Source organism: Aulostomus chinensis, chromosome 15 (assembly GCF_037954235.1).
Source record: "Aulostomus chinensis isolate RoL2024-O1b breed Wild chromosome 15, RoL_Achi_v1.0, whole genome shotgun sequence".
Classification (NCBI taxonomy): Eukaryota; Metazoa; Chordata; class Actinopteri; order Syngnathiformes; family Aulostomidae; genus Aulostomus; species Aulostomus chinensis.
Genome location: NC_141334.1, coordinates 14,829,696 through 14,845,104, shown reverse-complemented (window position 1 = coordinate 14,845,104; position 15,409 = coordinate 14,829,696). Strand labels below are relative to the sequence as shown.

At 43.5% G+C, this 15,409-nt stretch overlaps 2 protein-coding genes across 2 annotated transcripts; both read right to left on the bottom strand.

Moving 5' to 3' along the window:
* Positions 1-2,186: 2,186 nt before the first annotated feature.
* LOC147248889 (uncharacterized) lies at positions 2,187-7,350 on the bottom strand. The gene has a single exon (XM_086227297.1). It carries the CDS (start codon positions 7,016-7,018, stop codon positions 3,143-3,145), a length of 3,876 nt encoding a protein of 1,291 aa, XP_086083423.1. The 5' UTR covers positions 7,019-7,350; the 3' UTR covers positions 2,187-3,142.
* A 1,402-nt stretch (positions 7,351-8,752) lies between these two features.
* On the bottom strand, positions 8,753-14,291 carry LOC147248888 (organic solute transporter subunit alpha-like). The gene is made up of 8 exons (XM_086226555.1): positions 13,948-14,291; positions 13,580-13,731; positions 11,936-12,009; positions 11,069-11,227; positions 10,836-10,947; positions 10,609-10,755; positions 9,893-9,998; positions 8,753-9,755 (listed from the first exon to the last, which is right to left on the bottom strand). Exons 1-8 carry the CDS (start codon positions 14,021-14,023, stop codon positions 9,601-9,603), a joined length of 981 nt encoding a protein of 326 aa, XP_086082681.1. The 5' UTR covers positions 14,024-14,291; the 3' UTR covers positions 8,753-9,600.
* Between the last annotated feature and the right edge of the window lie 1,118 nt (positions 14,292-15,409).

The window sequence follows — 15,409 nt, the reverse complement described above, 5'->3', positions numbered from 1 at the left end:
CCAAAGTGTTGTTTTGTGTATTGGACAACTGAAAAGAAGCTTTATCAATCCTAGCACAGCAGGGCGGTTTGTTTTCCCATGGATATTTAGAAGCATAGCATTCGCTTTATGTCGTTATATAATGCATCACTATGCACGTGTATAGCCTCAATGTAGAGAGGAGCACAATGACTGTTGGAAAAATGTTTCCATTGAACAGTCCTTCTAGGAATAGTTACAGAAAAGTATATTTAAGAAACGTATTTTTTAGGAATTAAATACCATTGACAGCTTGCACAGCTTTTTTTCTAGGAAAGACAAGAAGAGGGAGAGCCGTCACATGCAGTTCAACTCAGGTTAATGCAGAGTTTTCAAACTGTCTATAAAACAGGTCTGATTTTACAGCTGGGCATCAGAATAATTGCAATTTTTCAGACCCGTAGAGGTTTTGAAAAAGTAAATGATGCCAAAATATTTTCAGTATTAGTCATGAAAATATTCTTCATAACTACCTGCGTATTAGAGTATGTTTGCTTCTGTTGGGATCCATTGAGAAAAGAGCCCTTGTGCTTACCAACGATTTACTCTAAGACACGTTTATACTATAGCAACAATGTAGTGTGTTCTTTTAGTTCCATGTACTGAATGCTGAGAAACTCTGACGTGGATTTCTTGGTTTATTTTCATGTGTGAGAATGTATGATCATGAAAACGTTCCTCCAGGACGCTTTGAAAAGAGCAAGAAGGCTTTAATTGTTCCAGCTGAATATTTCAATTAACAATGTGTATTTATTAGCATGTATAGACCCTCTGTGAGTGGGCTCATTAAGGCACTCATGTTTACAAACTCCTCCCACCGACACTCACAGCCTTTCATTGGTTGACCTAGTAGGGTTGGCATGGAAACACAGAATGAAGCATGCTAAATTAGGCTCTAAAGAGGCACATGTCTCTCCAGAGGCAGATGCAGACACAAACACATACACTTTCAAAGCACAAGACAGCCAGGGTGGCCGCCTCGATGCATTATGGGTGCTGTAATTCATATTTGGAGATAGGGGCTACGGCAGGGACGCACGCAAACATGCTAATAATGGCAACCTGCTGAAATGGCTTATGCAATGTGGTTGAAATGTTTGATTCCAACGTGTTCTGTGGCTGTACTGCACTTGAGGCTGTTGTCACTATTGCTTGGGAGCATGAAAGCCACGTTGCTGAAAAATCATGTGAATAGATGATGACAAAAGGCGGCATTCACTGATGTTTCCAGAAGTAGGAGTCATATTGATATCAATGATGAGCGTCGTGTTATTTATCCCTCTGTTGCACCATGTGTGCCCTCATAACCACCCTCTCCTTAAACAGCTGTGAGTTCTGCACGTGGTGAAAGAACACTTTAAATATTTAAAAGCCAAATTACAGGTGTGACCAAAGAATGTCCATGTGTTGTGAAGCCTCAGGGCGACACTGTTCCTTTCTCAGGGAGATTGTTTGTCTCAGCACTTGGTGTGGTGAAGTCTTCATGTTTTCTTGAACAAATGATACTCTCTCTCTTTCTCTCCCTTCCTCAGCCTTAAGCACTAAAGTAAACACCCCTGCAATGCCTTGCTGTTATTCCTTATACCAGAATTTTCAGATCAGCGTCCCACCTTTAATCACTTGCCATTCGAGATGTTTTGTCGAAGTGTAAAACTTTCTGCCTTTGTGCAACAATGTATGTATTCTGCTCTTTTCTGCAGACATCAAACTAAACGTCGACATGAACAATCCATTCTATTTAGCAGATGCATCAGATGCTTTTTGCACTAAGAATAGCAATGACACACATTCCCAAACCCCCTTTCCTGATAATGAGGTATGCGTGATAAGCGTTTTCCCTTGAAGCGGATTGGCCAGGTTCTGACATTCATGCGCTCCCAATTCAGGTCAGTGAGCTTGTAGTGTAGATGATGTTGGAATCAAGGACACATCACATCCATGTTGTAGTAAGATGGTGAGCCACTGCGGGGACGTGTCTGTTAGAATATTTGTCATTTTCTTCTCCTTGACTCTTAACCTTTAGCATTTAGTTCCATTTAAAAATTAACTTGACTTTTTACTGTTTATCTCTGCTTACCATTAAGCCAGTAAATCCTCTTTTATAGCTAATTTCTTCACCACAATACAGAACACAAAAACAAAAAAATGATCCATGTCATCTTGCTAAGTATTCATATCATTTTATTGATTAAATAGGAACCAGAACAACATAGATGAGACTATAAACAGAGATAGTGTCCTCATCTGAGTACAGCTAGGGTGAGAATAAGGATGTGCCAGTGTATGAGCTGGATCTCTGCATCCTGTCTGTCCACTCATAATGGCTGCTGTCCACTGTCCATTTCACTTGAAGCAATTGTTTCCTCTCTGCCTCCGAAACAGCAGTCTCTCCCCTCGTTCACAGTGAAATCTGATCGTGTTACATATGAGCAGGCGGACACAGACGTGTAAAAAAATTAATGGCACATTTTTCTGCTACATACATCCAGAGATTAAGAGTGGAATGTAAATTTGGTTGGTGCGTTTATTTATAGCGCTCCTGCTGTTGTTCTCCTGACATAAACAAAAGGTAAAAGGGCTATAGTTATTATCAAAGAGAATCGCTGAAAAGAAAGACAAGAAGTTCTGACGGTTTCTACAAAAAGTGGGTGTAACAAAAGTTAAAAGTACTGTAGAAAAGACAGTAAAATTCTGAGAGTCTGTAGGAAAAGCACCCTTAAAAAGGCACTCTCCCATGTTATGTGTGTGTGTGTGTGTGTGTGTGTGTGTGTGTGTGTGTGTGTGTGTGTGTGTATGAGAGACTGTGTTCCCAGTTTTATCTTGCTTATCGTTAGTTACCGATGCTGCTGTGTGTCCAGGTGTGACCCTGAACCTTTCCTGAGAGCATGTCCAGTTGGCTCAGCACCAAAGAGCCAGGCTTATTGCTTTGGCTCCCTGTGGAGATGTTTTGTGCTGTCAGCTTTCTCAAATCTGTCGTTTGTGGTGTTTTGAAGTCAAGAGATGCCAGAGAGACAAGCCAAAAATTACTGTATACAAGTATGAGTTGAAAAAGGGTGATCGAGTATTGGAAAAATAAAAGTTGCAGTCAAAGCCGTAGTCTTTGTTGTTGATACGAGTCCGTATTTTATTTTCTTGTCTGGGCGCTTGCTCCAGCAGCTTTATTTGCGACTCTGCGAACAGGAACCTTTGATACAGGTATCTTGGTGCGAGGAGTTTCTTTAGCTTGAGGGATTTGGGAGGCAGTGTGTAACTGCGTGCCATGCTTCACAGGGATCTTTGAGTCACGGGGTAAACTAGTGAGGACCTTGGACTGATGCGGCTGCTGACTCTCCTCCTGGCTGTGTTTTGAGGTGGGAGCAGTGGCCTCAACATTACTAATTTTATCTTTATTCCTTGTATCATGTGAGATGGAATGGGGCCTCTCTTCTTCAAACACAGGAGTAGGAGGGTCCCTGGCCGCTTCATCATCGCCATGTTGGCTGTCCCGGACTGGGAGCTTTCCTGTTCTACTTCCTCCTACTACAGGGATTTTGCTGAGTCCTGGTGCCTTTACTTGTGGTGTCCTCTTTTCTTTGGAGTGGCCCTGGAGGCTTGTTCGTGACTCATTATGCAGTTCCTCTGCTTTGGGGGGAAGTGTCTGGGCCTCCCGGGCATCTATGCTACTTGGACTAGACAGTTGCCCATCCATTGATGCTTGCCCACTTCCTCTCTTCTTAGCAGAGGCTGGAGCTGCTTCACTTGGCACAGCTGCAGGGGTAGGAGCGGGAGAAATGACAGGGCAGGGGGCAGGGGCTGCTCTAGATTGAGACACAGGGAGCTGAACTGGGACAGGAGGGCCGCAAGATACAGCAACTGGAATGTGAACAGGGGCAGGAGAGTCTGTGGGCACAGAAACTGGTAAATTAGTGGAAGTTTCTTTAGATATGGAGACTGGAATAGATGTAGGAGCAGGAGGCTCTTTAGGTACAGAAACTGGGACAGATGCAGGAGCAGGAGGGTCTTTAGGAACAGGAAGTGGGATGGATAAAGGAGCAGGAGGGTCTTTAGGAACAGGAAGTGGGATGGATAAAGGAGCAGGAGGGTCTTTAGGCACAGAAACTGGGAATTTAGCAGGAGGGTCCTTAGAAATGGACACTTGGATGGATGCAGGGGCAGGAGGGTCTTTAGGTGCAGAAACTGGAAATTTAGCTGAAGGGTCCTTAGAAATGGACACTGAGATGGATTCAGGGGCAGGAGGGTCTTTAGGTACAGAAACTGGAAATTTAGCTGGAGGGTCCTTAGAAATGGTCACTGGGATGGATGCAGGGGCAGGAGGGTCTTTAAGTACAGAAACTGTGATTTTAGCAAGAGGGTCTTTTGATATGGAGACTGGGACAGATGCAGGAGCAGGAGGGTCTTTAAGTTCAGGAAATGGGGATTTTGCAGGGGTGTCCTTTGAACCGGATACTGGGATGGATTGAAGGGCTTGAGGGTCTTTAAGTACAGGAACTGGGAATTTAGCAGGAGGGTCCTTAGCTATGGAGACTGGGACAGATGCTTTAGGTATAGGAACTGGGAATTTAGCAGGAGGGTCCTTAGCTATGGAGACTGGGACAGATGCAGGACCAGAAGTGTCTTTAGGTATAGGAACTGGGAATTTAGCAGGAGGGTCCTTAGCTATGGAGACTGGGACAGATGCAGGACCAGAAGTGTCTTTAGGTATAGGAACTGGGAATTTAGCAGGAGGGTCCTTAGCTGTGGAGACTGGGACAGATGCAGGACCAGAAGTGTCTTTAGGTACAGGAACTGGGAATTTAGCAAGAGGGTCCTTAGAAATGGACACAGGGATTGATTCAGGGGCAGGAGGGTCTTTAGGTACAGAAACTGGAAATTTAGAAAGAGGGTCTTTAGATATATTTGCAAGGGCAGGAGGGTCCTTAGATGTAGACACTTGGATCTGAGCAGGAGCTGTGTCATCTCTAGATAGAGAAGCATGGATCTGAGTAGTGCCTGGTGGGATTTTGGGTTGAGTGACTAGAACTGGGACAGGAGATGTTGGGGATGCTGTAGAAACAATAGCATGAGTGCTGGGGGCTGGAATGGTTGTAGGGGCAGGGGGCATCTTGTCTAAAGATGCTAGAGCAGGTTTGGCTGTGGGAGGGACAATCTCTAAGGGAGTTGGAGGGAGAGTTGGAGCCAATGTTGGGCTCGGTTTGGTTTTAGTTCTGGCAGTCTCGCTCTGGGAAGGATCTGCAGCTTTTGCATGGGTGGGAAGGGTCTTATTTAAGTCCATCAGGTTACACGAGGGTGTAGATTTGGAAATGGTTGTAGATACTGAGGCCGGGGTTGGAGTTATGATCTTTATCGTTGAGGGTAAAAGTGGGGCAGCAGATGGGGGTTGGCTTGGAACAGTACTGGGAGGTGATACTGCTACTGGAGCTTTCGATTCTTCTGCTGACTTTTGAGAAGGTTTGCTGGAAGAAGCTGTTTGCAAAATGCTAGCTGAGTCTAATTTAGCAGGTGGAGGTTTGGTATAAGAAGCAGCGGTGGGTGGGCTTCGGGAATCAAGAGGAGGGGTAGCTACAGGGCTGGGTTTACTTACTGAGGCGATAATTTGAGGAGGCACCGCAATCTCAGAAGCCAATTTGCTAGCTGTAGATGTAATAGTTGAACTAATCAAGGGCAACTTGACCACACTGGCTGGAGGACCTGTCGTAGTGGTGGATTTGAAAGCGGATGTAGATGTAGTTGTTGTGGAAAGGGAGGATGTTACCGGAGCTGAGAGGCTTGATGATGTTACAGGGATAGTGAGAGGTTTTGTAGCTGTGGCTGTGGGTGTTGCTTTCGTGGTAATGGTGGCAGACGGCTCGAACGCTGGAGTTGAGTCTGAGCTTGATTTAACTGAGGGCGTTGTCAAAGCAGAAGTTTTGGTCAGAGTAGTGATGATGTTACTGGGCTTGGCAACCGAAGAGAAAGTTGAAGTCGTCTTTGTTGTAGAAGTGAAGGACTGGATGGAGGCTGTTGTGGGAGCAGCTACTGAAGGTTTACCCGTGCTGACACAGGTTGAAGTCAGCGGGGAGGTGATGGTGGGTTTAGAGAAGACAGACGATGCAGTGACTTCAGTCCCAACAGGACTGATAGCACAGCTGGCTTTTCCCCACTCAGCCTCAACATCAGCCATAATGTCTCCACCCCCCGAGATTGAGTCAAAGGTCAGGAGAGAGGAGATATCTGCCAGCAAGGTGCTCAGGCTGGTCTCTCCGGGTATCATAGGAGGTTCAGTGGAGGGTGAAGATGGTACACGATCATTAGCTCTACTCACATCCTCCGCTGTCACCTGGGGAGTTATCATCTCTGCCGGCAACATGTCTGAGCTCTCCTGTGAGGTTAAGCTGTTGACGGGCTCATATCTCTCTCTCTGTGGGCTGTCGAGAGAGCGAGGGTGGGCTTTGGGGGTGAGGGTGAGGTCCTCTTTGATGATTTCCACGCTGTTGGCACGAGATGACATGAGAAGTGGACTTGGAGGAGATTCTTCCTTTTCCTCCTTCTCTTTTGAGAGGAATTTAACATTGCCAAACAGCCCCTTAAGCCCACGACGTTGGCGAGCCACTGGTTGGGACACGGTGTGGACTCGGCGGTCGGCCCCTCCTCTCCGGCCACCCCTCAGTAATGAAAGGAAGCTGAGGGACTTGGCTGAGCTGACTGAAGAAATGGAGTGGCGGGCAGCAGCCAGAACGCCATCTTCACCAAGCGGCTCCTCCTCTGCTTGCTCATGCTCTCCTTGACTCACCTCCTGTCCCCTGTCGGGCTCGTGCTCCAGATCTGGAGCATCAGTCTCTGGTAATCCATCGGTGGTTTTGCTCTTGATAACAGGTGACTTGTTGTTGCCATCCCCTTTGCTCCGAATAGAAAAGATGTTACCTGGCTTGCGTTTGCCAAACAGCTTGAATCCTTTTCTGATTTTTCCACTTGGTTGGGATTCACAAGGCGGGGGGTCCGTGTTCTCCGTTTGTACATCCATCTTCTCTCCGTATCCTCTCGTCGCTTGCTGCTCTTATTATTCCCCAGCCAGCAGATGGAACACTTATATCCACACCTTATCTTTGTCTCCCTCTGTAGAATGTCCCTCTCGGTGTGTTTCCTTATCGTCTGTCTGCATCCCTCCCTCTGTCTCTCTCTTTCCCATCCAACCCTTTTCTCCTCTATTTCTCCCTTGAAAGCCCCTCCCCTTTGCCTCATTTTTTTTTTGGTCTGGCTGTTCTCCCTGGTTGCCATAGCAACTGAGGAGCTAAGCAGCTTTCGTCAGCAATGCAGAGCCAGGGGCTGTCATCAACCCACCCAGAACACAGCTTTCTCTCCCTCTCTCTCTCTCTCTCTCTCTCTCTCTCTCTCTCTCTCTCTCTCTCTCTCTCTCTCTCTCTCTCTCTCTCTCTCTCTCTGTGTCTGTCTGATGACTCTGTTTACATAAACAGCAAAGACAAATGCTCCATTAATAGGGCAAAAAAAATCAGATTGATCTGGATTTATATAAATATCTCATCCAGATTAGTGAAATTTCCTTCTGTATTCAGTTTAATAATCTCTGGATGCAACAAATTTGCTTTTATTCTAAATAAAGTTGTCTTCTACGTGTCTACAGCTGTAAAAAGATGATTTCAAAGGCTGCAATTCTATAATTAGTCATAGGAGTCAAGACTTAAACACTTAAACTCCTTAGTTTGAGGTATAATTAGCTTATGAATAATATGTTGCATTTTCCCCTCCAAAGACATGCAAAAAACCCGCAAAACTAATGCTTCTTGCGGTGAATCAATTTGAAGTTTTCCCCTAATGACTAAATAAAAAGGGATCGATCTTGATGGAGACTTTGACCTTTCGCTCATCTTAAGAGCATCTGACCAGAAGACAATCAAGCCATTCAGAAAGATTGCATAACAGAAGATGAATGAAGAGATTTCATTATCATGAACAAAGCAGTCTATGGTAACAGGGGGAAGAGGGGGACTAAAACTATAAAATATGGCAGAGTGGTAACTGCTGTTGTCTGTTGTGATCAATATCAGTGTATTCAGTGTTAATCTGTTTCAGCATTTAAAGAGAAATGCAAGGATGTCAGGTGATTGCTCGAGACATCGTTTGTTTTCTTGCACTTCTAGATCCTGGTTAGTCACATTATCTTCAAGTAGATCATTTATCAACAGATTATTGACTATATTTGTCCGTATCTTTGGTCTTAAGTGCGGTACTTGAGCATCTTATTGGTTAGTTATCAGTTATTAATTCAAAATCATATGTAGTAGTATTCTGTTTTGAATTAGTATTAAAATTATTTAGATTTAACGACTTCTTTTAAAGCGAGCACTCATTTAACCCTTATTTGCATATAAATGTCAAACAATGAGTACCAAACTTTTATTTCATTTCTTCTGTTCCTTCGATATGCTCATACTAGATGTTAACTAGTTTTATAAATTAGAAATGTGAGTCCAGGAGATTGAGCTAGTTGTTTCATCATCTAAGATTTATGAGTTTGGTACTTAGATGGAACACAAACGCCCTCTTGTGGTCAGTGAGAAAACAATGTGTGAACCAATTTGCTCCCAGATGGCTTCAAACTGTAGACAGAGTCTGCAGCAGCCTCCTCCACACGTATTCAGGGCTCCCGTCTGTGTAAGTGGGTCAGCAATCCCACAACAAATCTGGCTGTTTTGAGGTTGTGTTTGTGAAGCAGTTGGAGCTTTAAGGGTAAGCGTCTCAGTGGAGGACAAAGATTTCAGATTAAGTTCTTAAAACTCTTGCACAAATATTAGTTTGCATCACAGGGATGCATCATTGGCTGAAGAGGAGACTGATTGGTTCTCGGCTCTGTCCAGTGCTCAGTTCTTTAGGTGTGTATCCATACAAACAGTGCATACATAATCAAGTGTTTCCCACCTTCTTTTTTATAAATAAAGACGCACCGGATTGATAAAAGCCACACATAAGGACATTGGGTTGCTGTCATACACACATTTCACACACAAATAAATAAGTGTGGTACTTTTTTGTCAAACGGAAGTATAAAACTTGCCTTTCTACACAAATATGCAAAATCCAGAGCGAAGGACTTTTAAAGGATCATTTTTTTACCTTTTACCCTGTTTTAATGTGTCTCTTTGGTACGATGTTAGACCTCCGTGGACACTGTATTATCTAGTCTACTAATCTCAACAGCCTTAAGTTAATCATTTTTCAGTGAAACCTGCAGAATCACTTACACTGTCAAATGTCCCACTTACCTCCAGATAACCCACCTACTGCAGTCTACTGCAGCTCATTATCTCTTCGACCTAACATGTTAATTTCGGTGAACTGACCCTTTTCCTCTTGTCAATGAAAAATCGGCTGGCCAAGAAGAACTGACGGTGATTCTGAAGGAGGAATTACGAGGAGGAGAACGTTTGTGTGGAGAGTCGCCTTAGTCATCATTTGATTCCCCTCGCATTTACTGTCCGTGACAGAATGAGGTGTTCCGTTAATAAGCAGTTTATCGTACGCTTCAACAGGTCTGGCTATTTGATGATGTCCTAAATTAAACCACCCGTCATTTTCATATACACTCTTTCAGACATCATGTTCCACGAGAGCAGCCTGCAAGTGAACGTTCTGCTGGTTGTCATGTGCCTCAGAGGGAAGCGTGTCATATGTACGACGGTACAAAAAACGAGTGACCAGGGTAATGATGAACATCTCCATGATCATCATCTGCTGACTGAGCACTGCAGGACAGAACGAGAGAGATAGAGAGAGAGAGAGAGACAGAGAGAGAGAGAGAGAGAGAGAGAGAGAGAGAGAGGATGCATTATGTCATGCCCCACTTTAGCAGACAATCCAGACTTTAAAAGATGTTTCTTACTCGATCCACGAGCCTGAGATGAGAAGGGAGGGGCGCAGGCAATCGTTCCATCCAGAGCCAGGATGTTGATGATTGATGTCTGCAGCTGGCTCAGTACAAGTATTAGCTAAAGAGACAAAGAGGATATTAGAAACACGCTGTGCACTGTGTGACATCTGTAAACACTATTAGTGAGTCAACCACAAACGCAAAAACAAAACTAGAAGAGCGTCTGTGTGCTTGACTAACATTTTGTTCTGAATTCATCCTTGTGGATGTTTTTATTGTATTTGAAGAGATTTCCTCAAGGCAGTCCTGAGATATTGCGTCTGTGTGAGGTGACCTCGACCTTTGACCTTTAATCAAAAATCTTTTGAGTTTGCCCTCAAGCTCCAGCGGACATTCGGGGCAAAATTGAATAAATTCCCTCATGGTGTTTATGACATATTGCATTGATAAAGAATGGAACAGAGGGAGGGACAACCTGAAACAAACAGTCTGTGACCTGCACTGAGGCAGACAAAATGTCTGGAGAGTAATTAAAAGAGTGACCAGCTCTCGTGAGTGAGTCCACACTAAAAAAAAAAGAGAGAAATCTACTAGATTTCATTTAAAATACCACACAAAACATATTACGTTGCCAAAGCCAATGCATCTTCTCTGTCAAGCAAATGCAAAATGCTGCTGATACCCTGCTAAGCTGTTGGATAGCTGATGAGTGAGGAGTGAGCGCTCACTTGGTACAAGGCGTATTTCAGTACAATATTGAGGCTGCGCAACAAGCTGTTGGTGTTCATGAAGACGATGGCTACAGGCCACAGGGAGGTGATGGTGAGAACGCCGATGAATGGATTAATCCAGATGGCTGTTCCTGTTATCTCCAGCTAAAAAGAGAAACACATAATTAAATGTCAGTTTATTCCATTTAATGTGCAACCAAAATGCGTATCATTTCAAAACGTACATCAGCGAGATCAAAGTAGCCGTTGGTCCACAATATGACGGAGAGAACAGAAAGCACCGTCTTCAGGATGGCGTACTGAAGAGCACCCAACTTCAGCAGGAATAACATCCGCCTGGAGGAGGAGGGTACACCCATGATGCACCAGAGAAGAAGAGAAAAGAGTATCGTGAGAGCAAGAGTGAATCACATCGGGCTGCATTAAACCTCAGTTTACGAGCAAGTGCAGTAAATACCGTGACATGGGCACGCGGGGCAAGCAGAGGCAGCAGCAGCAGCAGGGTCCAGTGGAGATCTTGAAGGTTTGACCAGAAAACCTCTGTAGGAAAGCACTGCTGCCCCCCAACTCTTCAATCAGCAGAACCAAGACTTTGTAAACCACCACTGCAAAATAACTAGGGGGAGACAAGTGACTTAGACCTGTTTAGCAAATATGACGCAACACTCAGACTCGGACCCAGCTTCTTTTTCACTTTTATACTGAAGCTTTTTCAGCAAGGAAGCAAATGTTGCATTGAGTAGTTCAGTAATTCGTCTATCATAAATGTCTACTATAACCCCCACTGATGGAATGTGACTGAGCTTCACGTTACGTGCAGCACAAAATGATACTATCAGGAAAAATAGAATAGCTTAGAGGGTCTGGGGTGGCAGGAAAAATCTAGAAACATTCGTTGTGTTTGTATATGAGATGAAAAACACGTGCTGGTTGGAGGTATGGCGATACCTTTGATCTGTGCGTGTGTGTGTGTGTGTGTGTGTAATGATTCATTTAGTGGTTAATCTATACAGTGCTGTTTAGCTTTAAGTTGTCATTGTTTTGACTCTTTTTACACTGAAGGCTTGCCTTTACTGTGATCGTCTTACATGTGAGTGTGTGGTGGGGGTTGGGGTGGGGGCTTGTTAATTCTAAACTAAAATGAAACAGATGACATTAAAAAAGAACGCCTTGGTCTAGATTTCCTGGTATTACAAACATTCGAATGATTACATTTCAGCTTTTTTGGAAAGATCAGACACTGTATTAGACTATGGCTTGTGTGGCTGACGCTAGAGCAACTACAAGCAGCACCAGGCGCGGGTGTTGATGAGAGAACGCGTACCAGTTGGATGTCATGTCTGTGAACATAACAGCTCTGGGGATCCACATCCCAAAACAAGACATGGTGGCTATAACCTGGAAGAGTGAAAGAGACATGAGCATGAGTCACATCTGATAACTGAAAATTACAGTAGAACAAGAACAGATGATTATATAACTGTTTAAAATGATATGACTGATTATAATCTTGTCGCCCTCTGAAAAACAATAGTCATTTTTTTTCAAGAGTGCGGCACGGTGGTGCAGTGGTCAGCACTGTCGCCTCACATCAAGAAGGTTCAGGGTTGGATCCCCTGCTCGGACACGGGATCTTCCTGTGTGGAGTCTCCATGTTCTCCCTGTCCCTGTGTGGGTTCTCTCTGGTACTCCAGCTTCCTCCCACAGTCCAAAGACATCAAGAGGGGACGAGGCTGATTGATACTCTAAATTGACCGTAGGTGTGACTGTGAGTGTGAATGGTTGTCTGTCTCTATGTGTTGGCCCTGTGATGGACTGGTGACCTGTCCAGAGTGAACCCCACCTCTCACCTGAAGGCTGCTGGGATAGGCCCCCTCCCCCACCCCCCGCAACCCTTAACAGGATAAGCAGTAGAAAATGGATGGGTGAATTTTTTTTCTAGTTTTTCAGAAAACACAAATAACTGGAGACAAAACATCAAGAGAAGTTGTTTTAGGCAACAACAACAACAACAACAAAATTAGACTTAGGCAATTATTTGAAGAAGGTGATGATATGAGAGAGTCTGATCCCTGGATGAATCTACAGCGGCCTCTGCTGCCTTAAGTGGTAATTGCAGGAGGCCGGTGCACTCAGTCTGCTGGTGAGCTGGGAGGGAAGCCTGTTGAGGGACAGCAGGGGACTGCAACAGAGGAGGCGGCAACTGTTTTCAGATGGTTTGCAGCTGTCTGATGACTCCCAGCTCTAATCTAGGTTTTGACAAATCCAGATTGCCTCCTGATGGATTTTAGACCGTCTACACCGCAAAAAAACACACGAAATCTCCCTCATGTTGTGGGTTACACACCAATGTGAAAACTCCCCCAGCTTCCAGATACAAATTCTGTTTGAGAAAACAATGAAAATGTAAAAAAGCAGAAAAATGATGTAACAATCCCAAATGTCTAATGATGGAGATTTATTGATAGTATTATATAATAATGTGAATGTAATTCTATAAATGTGTCTTTTAGAATGCAACATATAAGACTTTTTGATGGTATAAATAAAACAGTAAAGTTGAGGTTTTTTTCACCGCTTGCCAGCCATTTAGCATTCGAATGTAAATAAGCAAATAATCAATATCTTTTCAGAATGCGCTCACAATAAGATGCAAACATTAATAAAGATTAAACAAATGTAATTATTATAAGTACTTATAGTAACTTATAGGTGCATTATTACTTAACCTGCCTGTGTAATGATTTTCAAAATTCAAGCACTTGCAAGGGGATTTCCCTTTTCTGTTCTTTCCGTTTCTTTCTTTTTTTGAGCCCAATTATCATTGTAATCGCACCACCAAAAGAAGCTGAGGTCCTGTCAGCAGTCCGTCTGTCACTACCTCGTCTGTTGTAATTTGTCTTTTTCTTTTTTGTTTTTCTCCCATTAAAATGTTTCATAATTACAATAAGCCGGCCTGGATGCTCACTGGTGCGGCTCCATTGATCCACATGATCGTGGTCTTCTTGGGGTAGGGCAGTTTTCTGTACATGTAAATGCACTGTTCCAGGTAGAGCAGCAGGGAGATGCAGGACATGAAGGTCAGCATGGCGTACAGGAAGACGCCAAACACATCCAGCTCTGGTTTTAAACACAAAACAATCACATTATTCCAGTTCACGGTTTGGGTCTGTTTCTTGAAGTAACATCACGAATGTACATCATAAAATACTTTTTTCTTGTATTTTGGAGGCAAATAAACTCAGATTACAGCTGACTAGGCATCCTTAGCTCTGCCTGGTTGTTAAGGAGACATTATCAGTGAGCTGGCTGGTAATAGTGATGTGGGTCACTCACGCTTTATCACGTCGCTAGCCAGCGGGGGCTCCTGTAAACATGCTGGATCGATGGTGCTGTTGAGGGTTTCCTCCATGCTGTAATGATGGTCCTCTTCAAAAACTTAACTCATAGACTAAAGTTTGAAAATGTAAAAATCTCTCTCCTGTTGGATACTCATGAGAAACAGGTTGGAGCTAAAAAGGCTTCCTGGAGTAATGTGCCCTCTTTGACATTGCGGAGAGTGTGTTTATGTATGTGTGTGTGTGTGTGTGTGTGTGTGTGTCGTGTTGACCAGTTCTACAAGTGAGCTTTGCCCTTAAAGCAAGTTTTAAGGAGTGATGACACATTCAGAGTTTATGAGAACCCCCTGCAAGTAACTGTCACTCACTCATTCACAGATAGTTGTCGTCGTTAAAATGACAGCGAGGCCTGAGTTTTAATGACAAGGGTGAGCCCTTGTGTGTGTGTGTGTGTGTGTGTGTCACAATGAACTTTGATTGGGTGTGATGCATACCAGTAAATATAAAAAGATAGAGAGTTCTTCAATCTCAGGCTATAGAATCTGATTTATCTATAATTCACAATTCTATTTGACTTTATCTGAGTTTCTGTGTGTGTGTTTTTTTACTGTGCTTGGCCCCTTTCCAGATATCTTCAGGGTACAAATATTAAAAGTATTACCACATACAGTGTGTTAAATATGTAATGCTTGGTTGCATTTTCCTGGAACGGTAAACGACACGGAGGTCATTCACCTTCACCAGCCAGCAGGCTAATCTTGTTATTCCGTCATCAAGAGTGAAACCTTTCTTGAACCGTGTCAGCGGAGTGTTTCACTTTGGTCTCACGTCTGTGTAGAACTGGACATGGACAGGTTTTGGTCAGTCTACCACCATCGTGAACACTGGATGGTCTAACCTCACATTTTTATTCTATTCTTAAAGACGCTATATACCATTTCATTGTATTTATTACATGAGCACTGCAAAGCACCATACAATACTGTGCTTTAAAAAGTTAGAATTTAACCCCATTTTCACACTCAGAGACTATAAAAAAATTAACGCCCACTTCAATACACAAATCCTACAATGATTGTCACATACTTGTCAAGAATCCCTCGTCTACCTTAAAAACTTTGTTTTCCACGCAACTGCATTCGTCCAGCCACCTTTCATTTTCTTTTTAAATTATTCAAATTTTCCCTCTTTAAATTCACGTACAGGCTAAATGTATAGTTTTAAATGTTTGACCCCCTTTGCGCAGCCTCTTGACTTTGAAATGTTGTGTTTATTGCGCTGAAATATTTAGCGATACGGAATCTGTGCGCACACTTTGCCATTAAACCCGATTCTGAATAAATATCAGATAAAATATGAGTAAAAACTGCATGTCTTTAACACAGTCTGACAGTTGGGGCAGTTTCTGATGAATATCTCATCTACCATATCAGCCAACCTGCAGTCATTACTACCTAATA

Bases quoted from the DNA above. Each gene is read 5' to 3' on its own strand.
- LOC147248889 (XM_086227297.1), bottom strand. From the start codon at position 7,018: ATGGATGTACAAACGGAGAACACGGACCCCCCGCCTTGTGAATCCCAA.
- LOC147248888 (XM_086226555.1), bottom strand. From the start codon at position 14,023: ATGGAGGAAACCCTCAACAGCACCATCGATCCAGCATGTTTACAGGAG. The intron at 12,010-13,579 runs GTGAGCATCCAG...TCACTCTTCCAG, and splicing joins GGATCAATGGAGCCGCACCA to GTTATAGCCACCATGTCTTG. The intron at 9,999-10,608 runs GTGAGCGCTCAC...TTGTCTCTTTAG, and splicing joins TGAAATACGCCTTGTACCAA to CTAATACTTGTACTGAGCCA.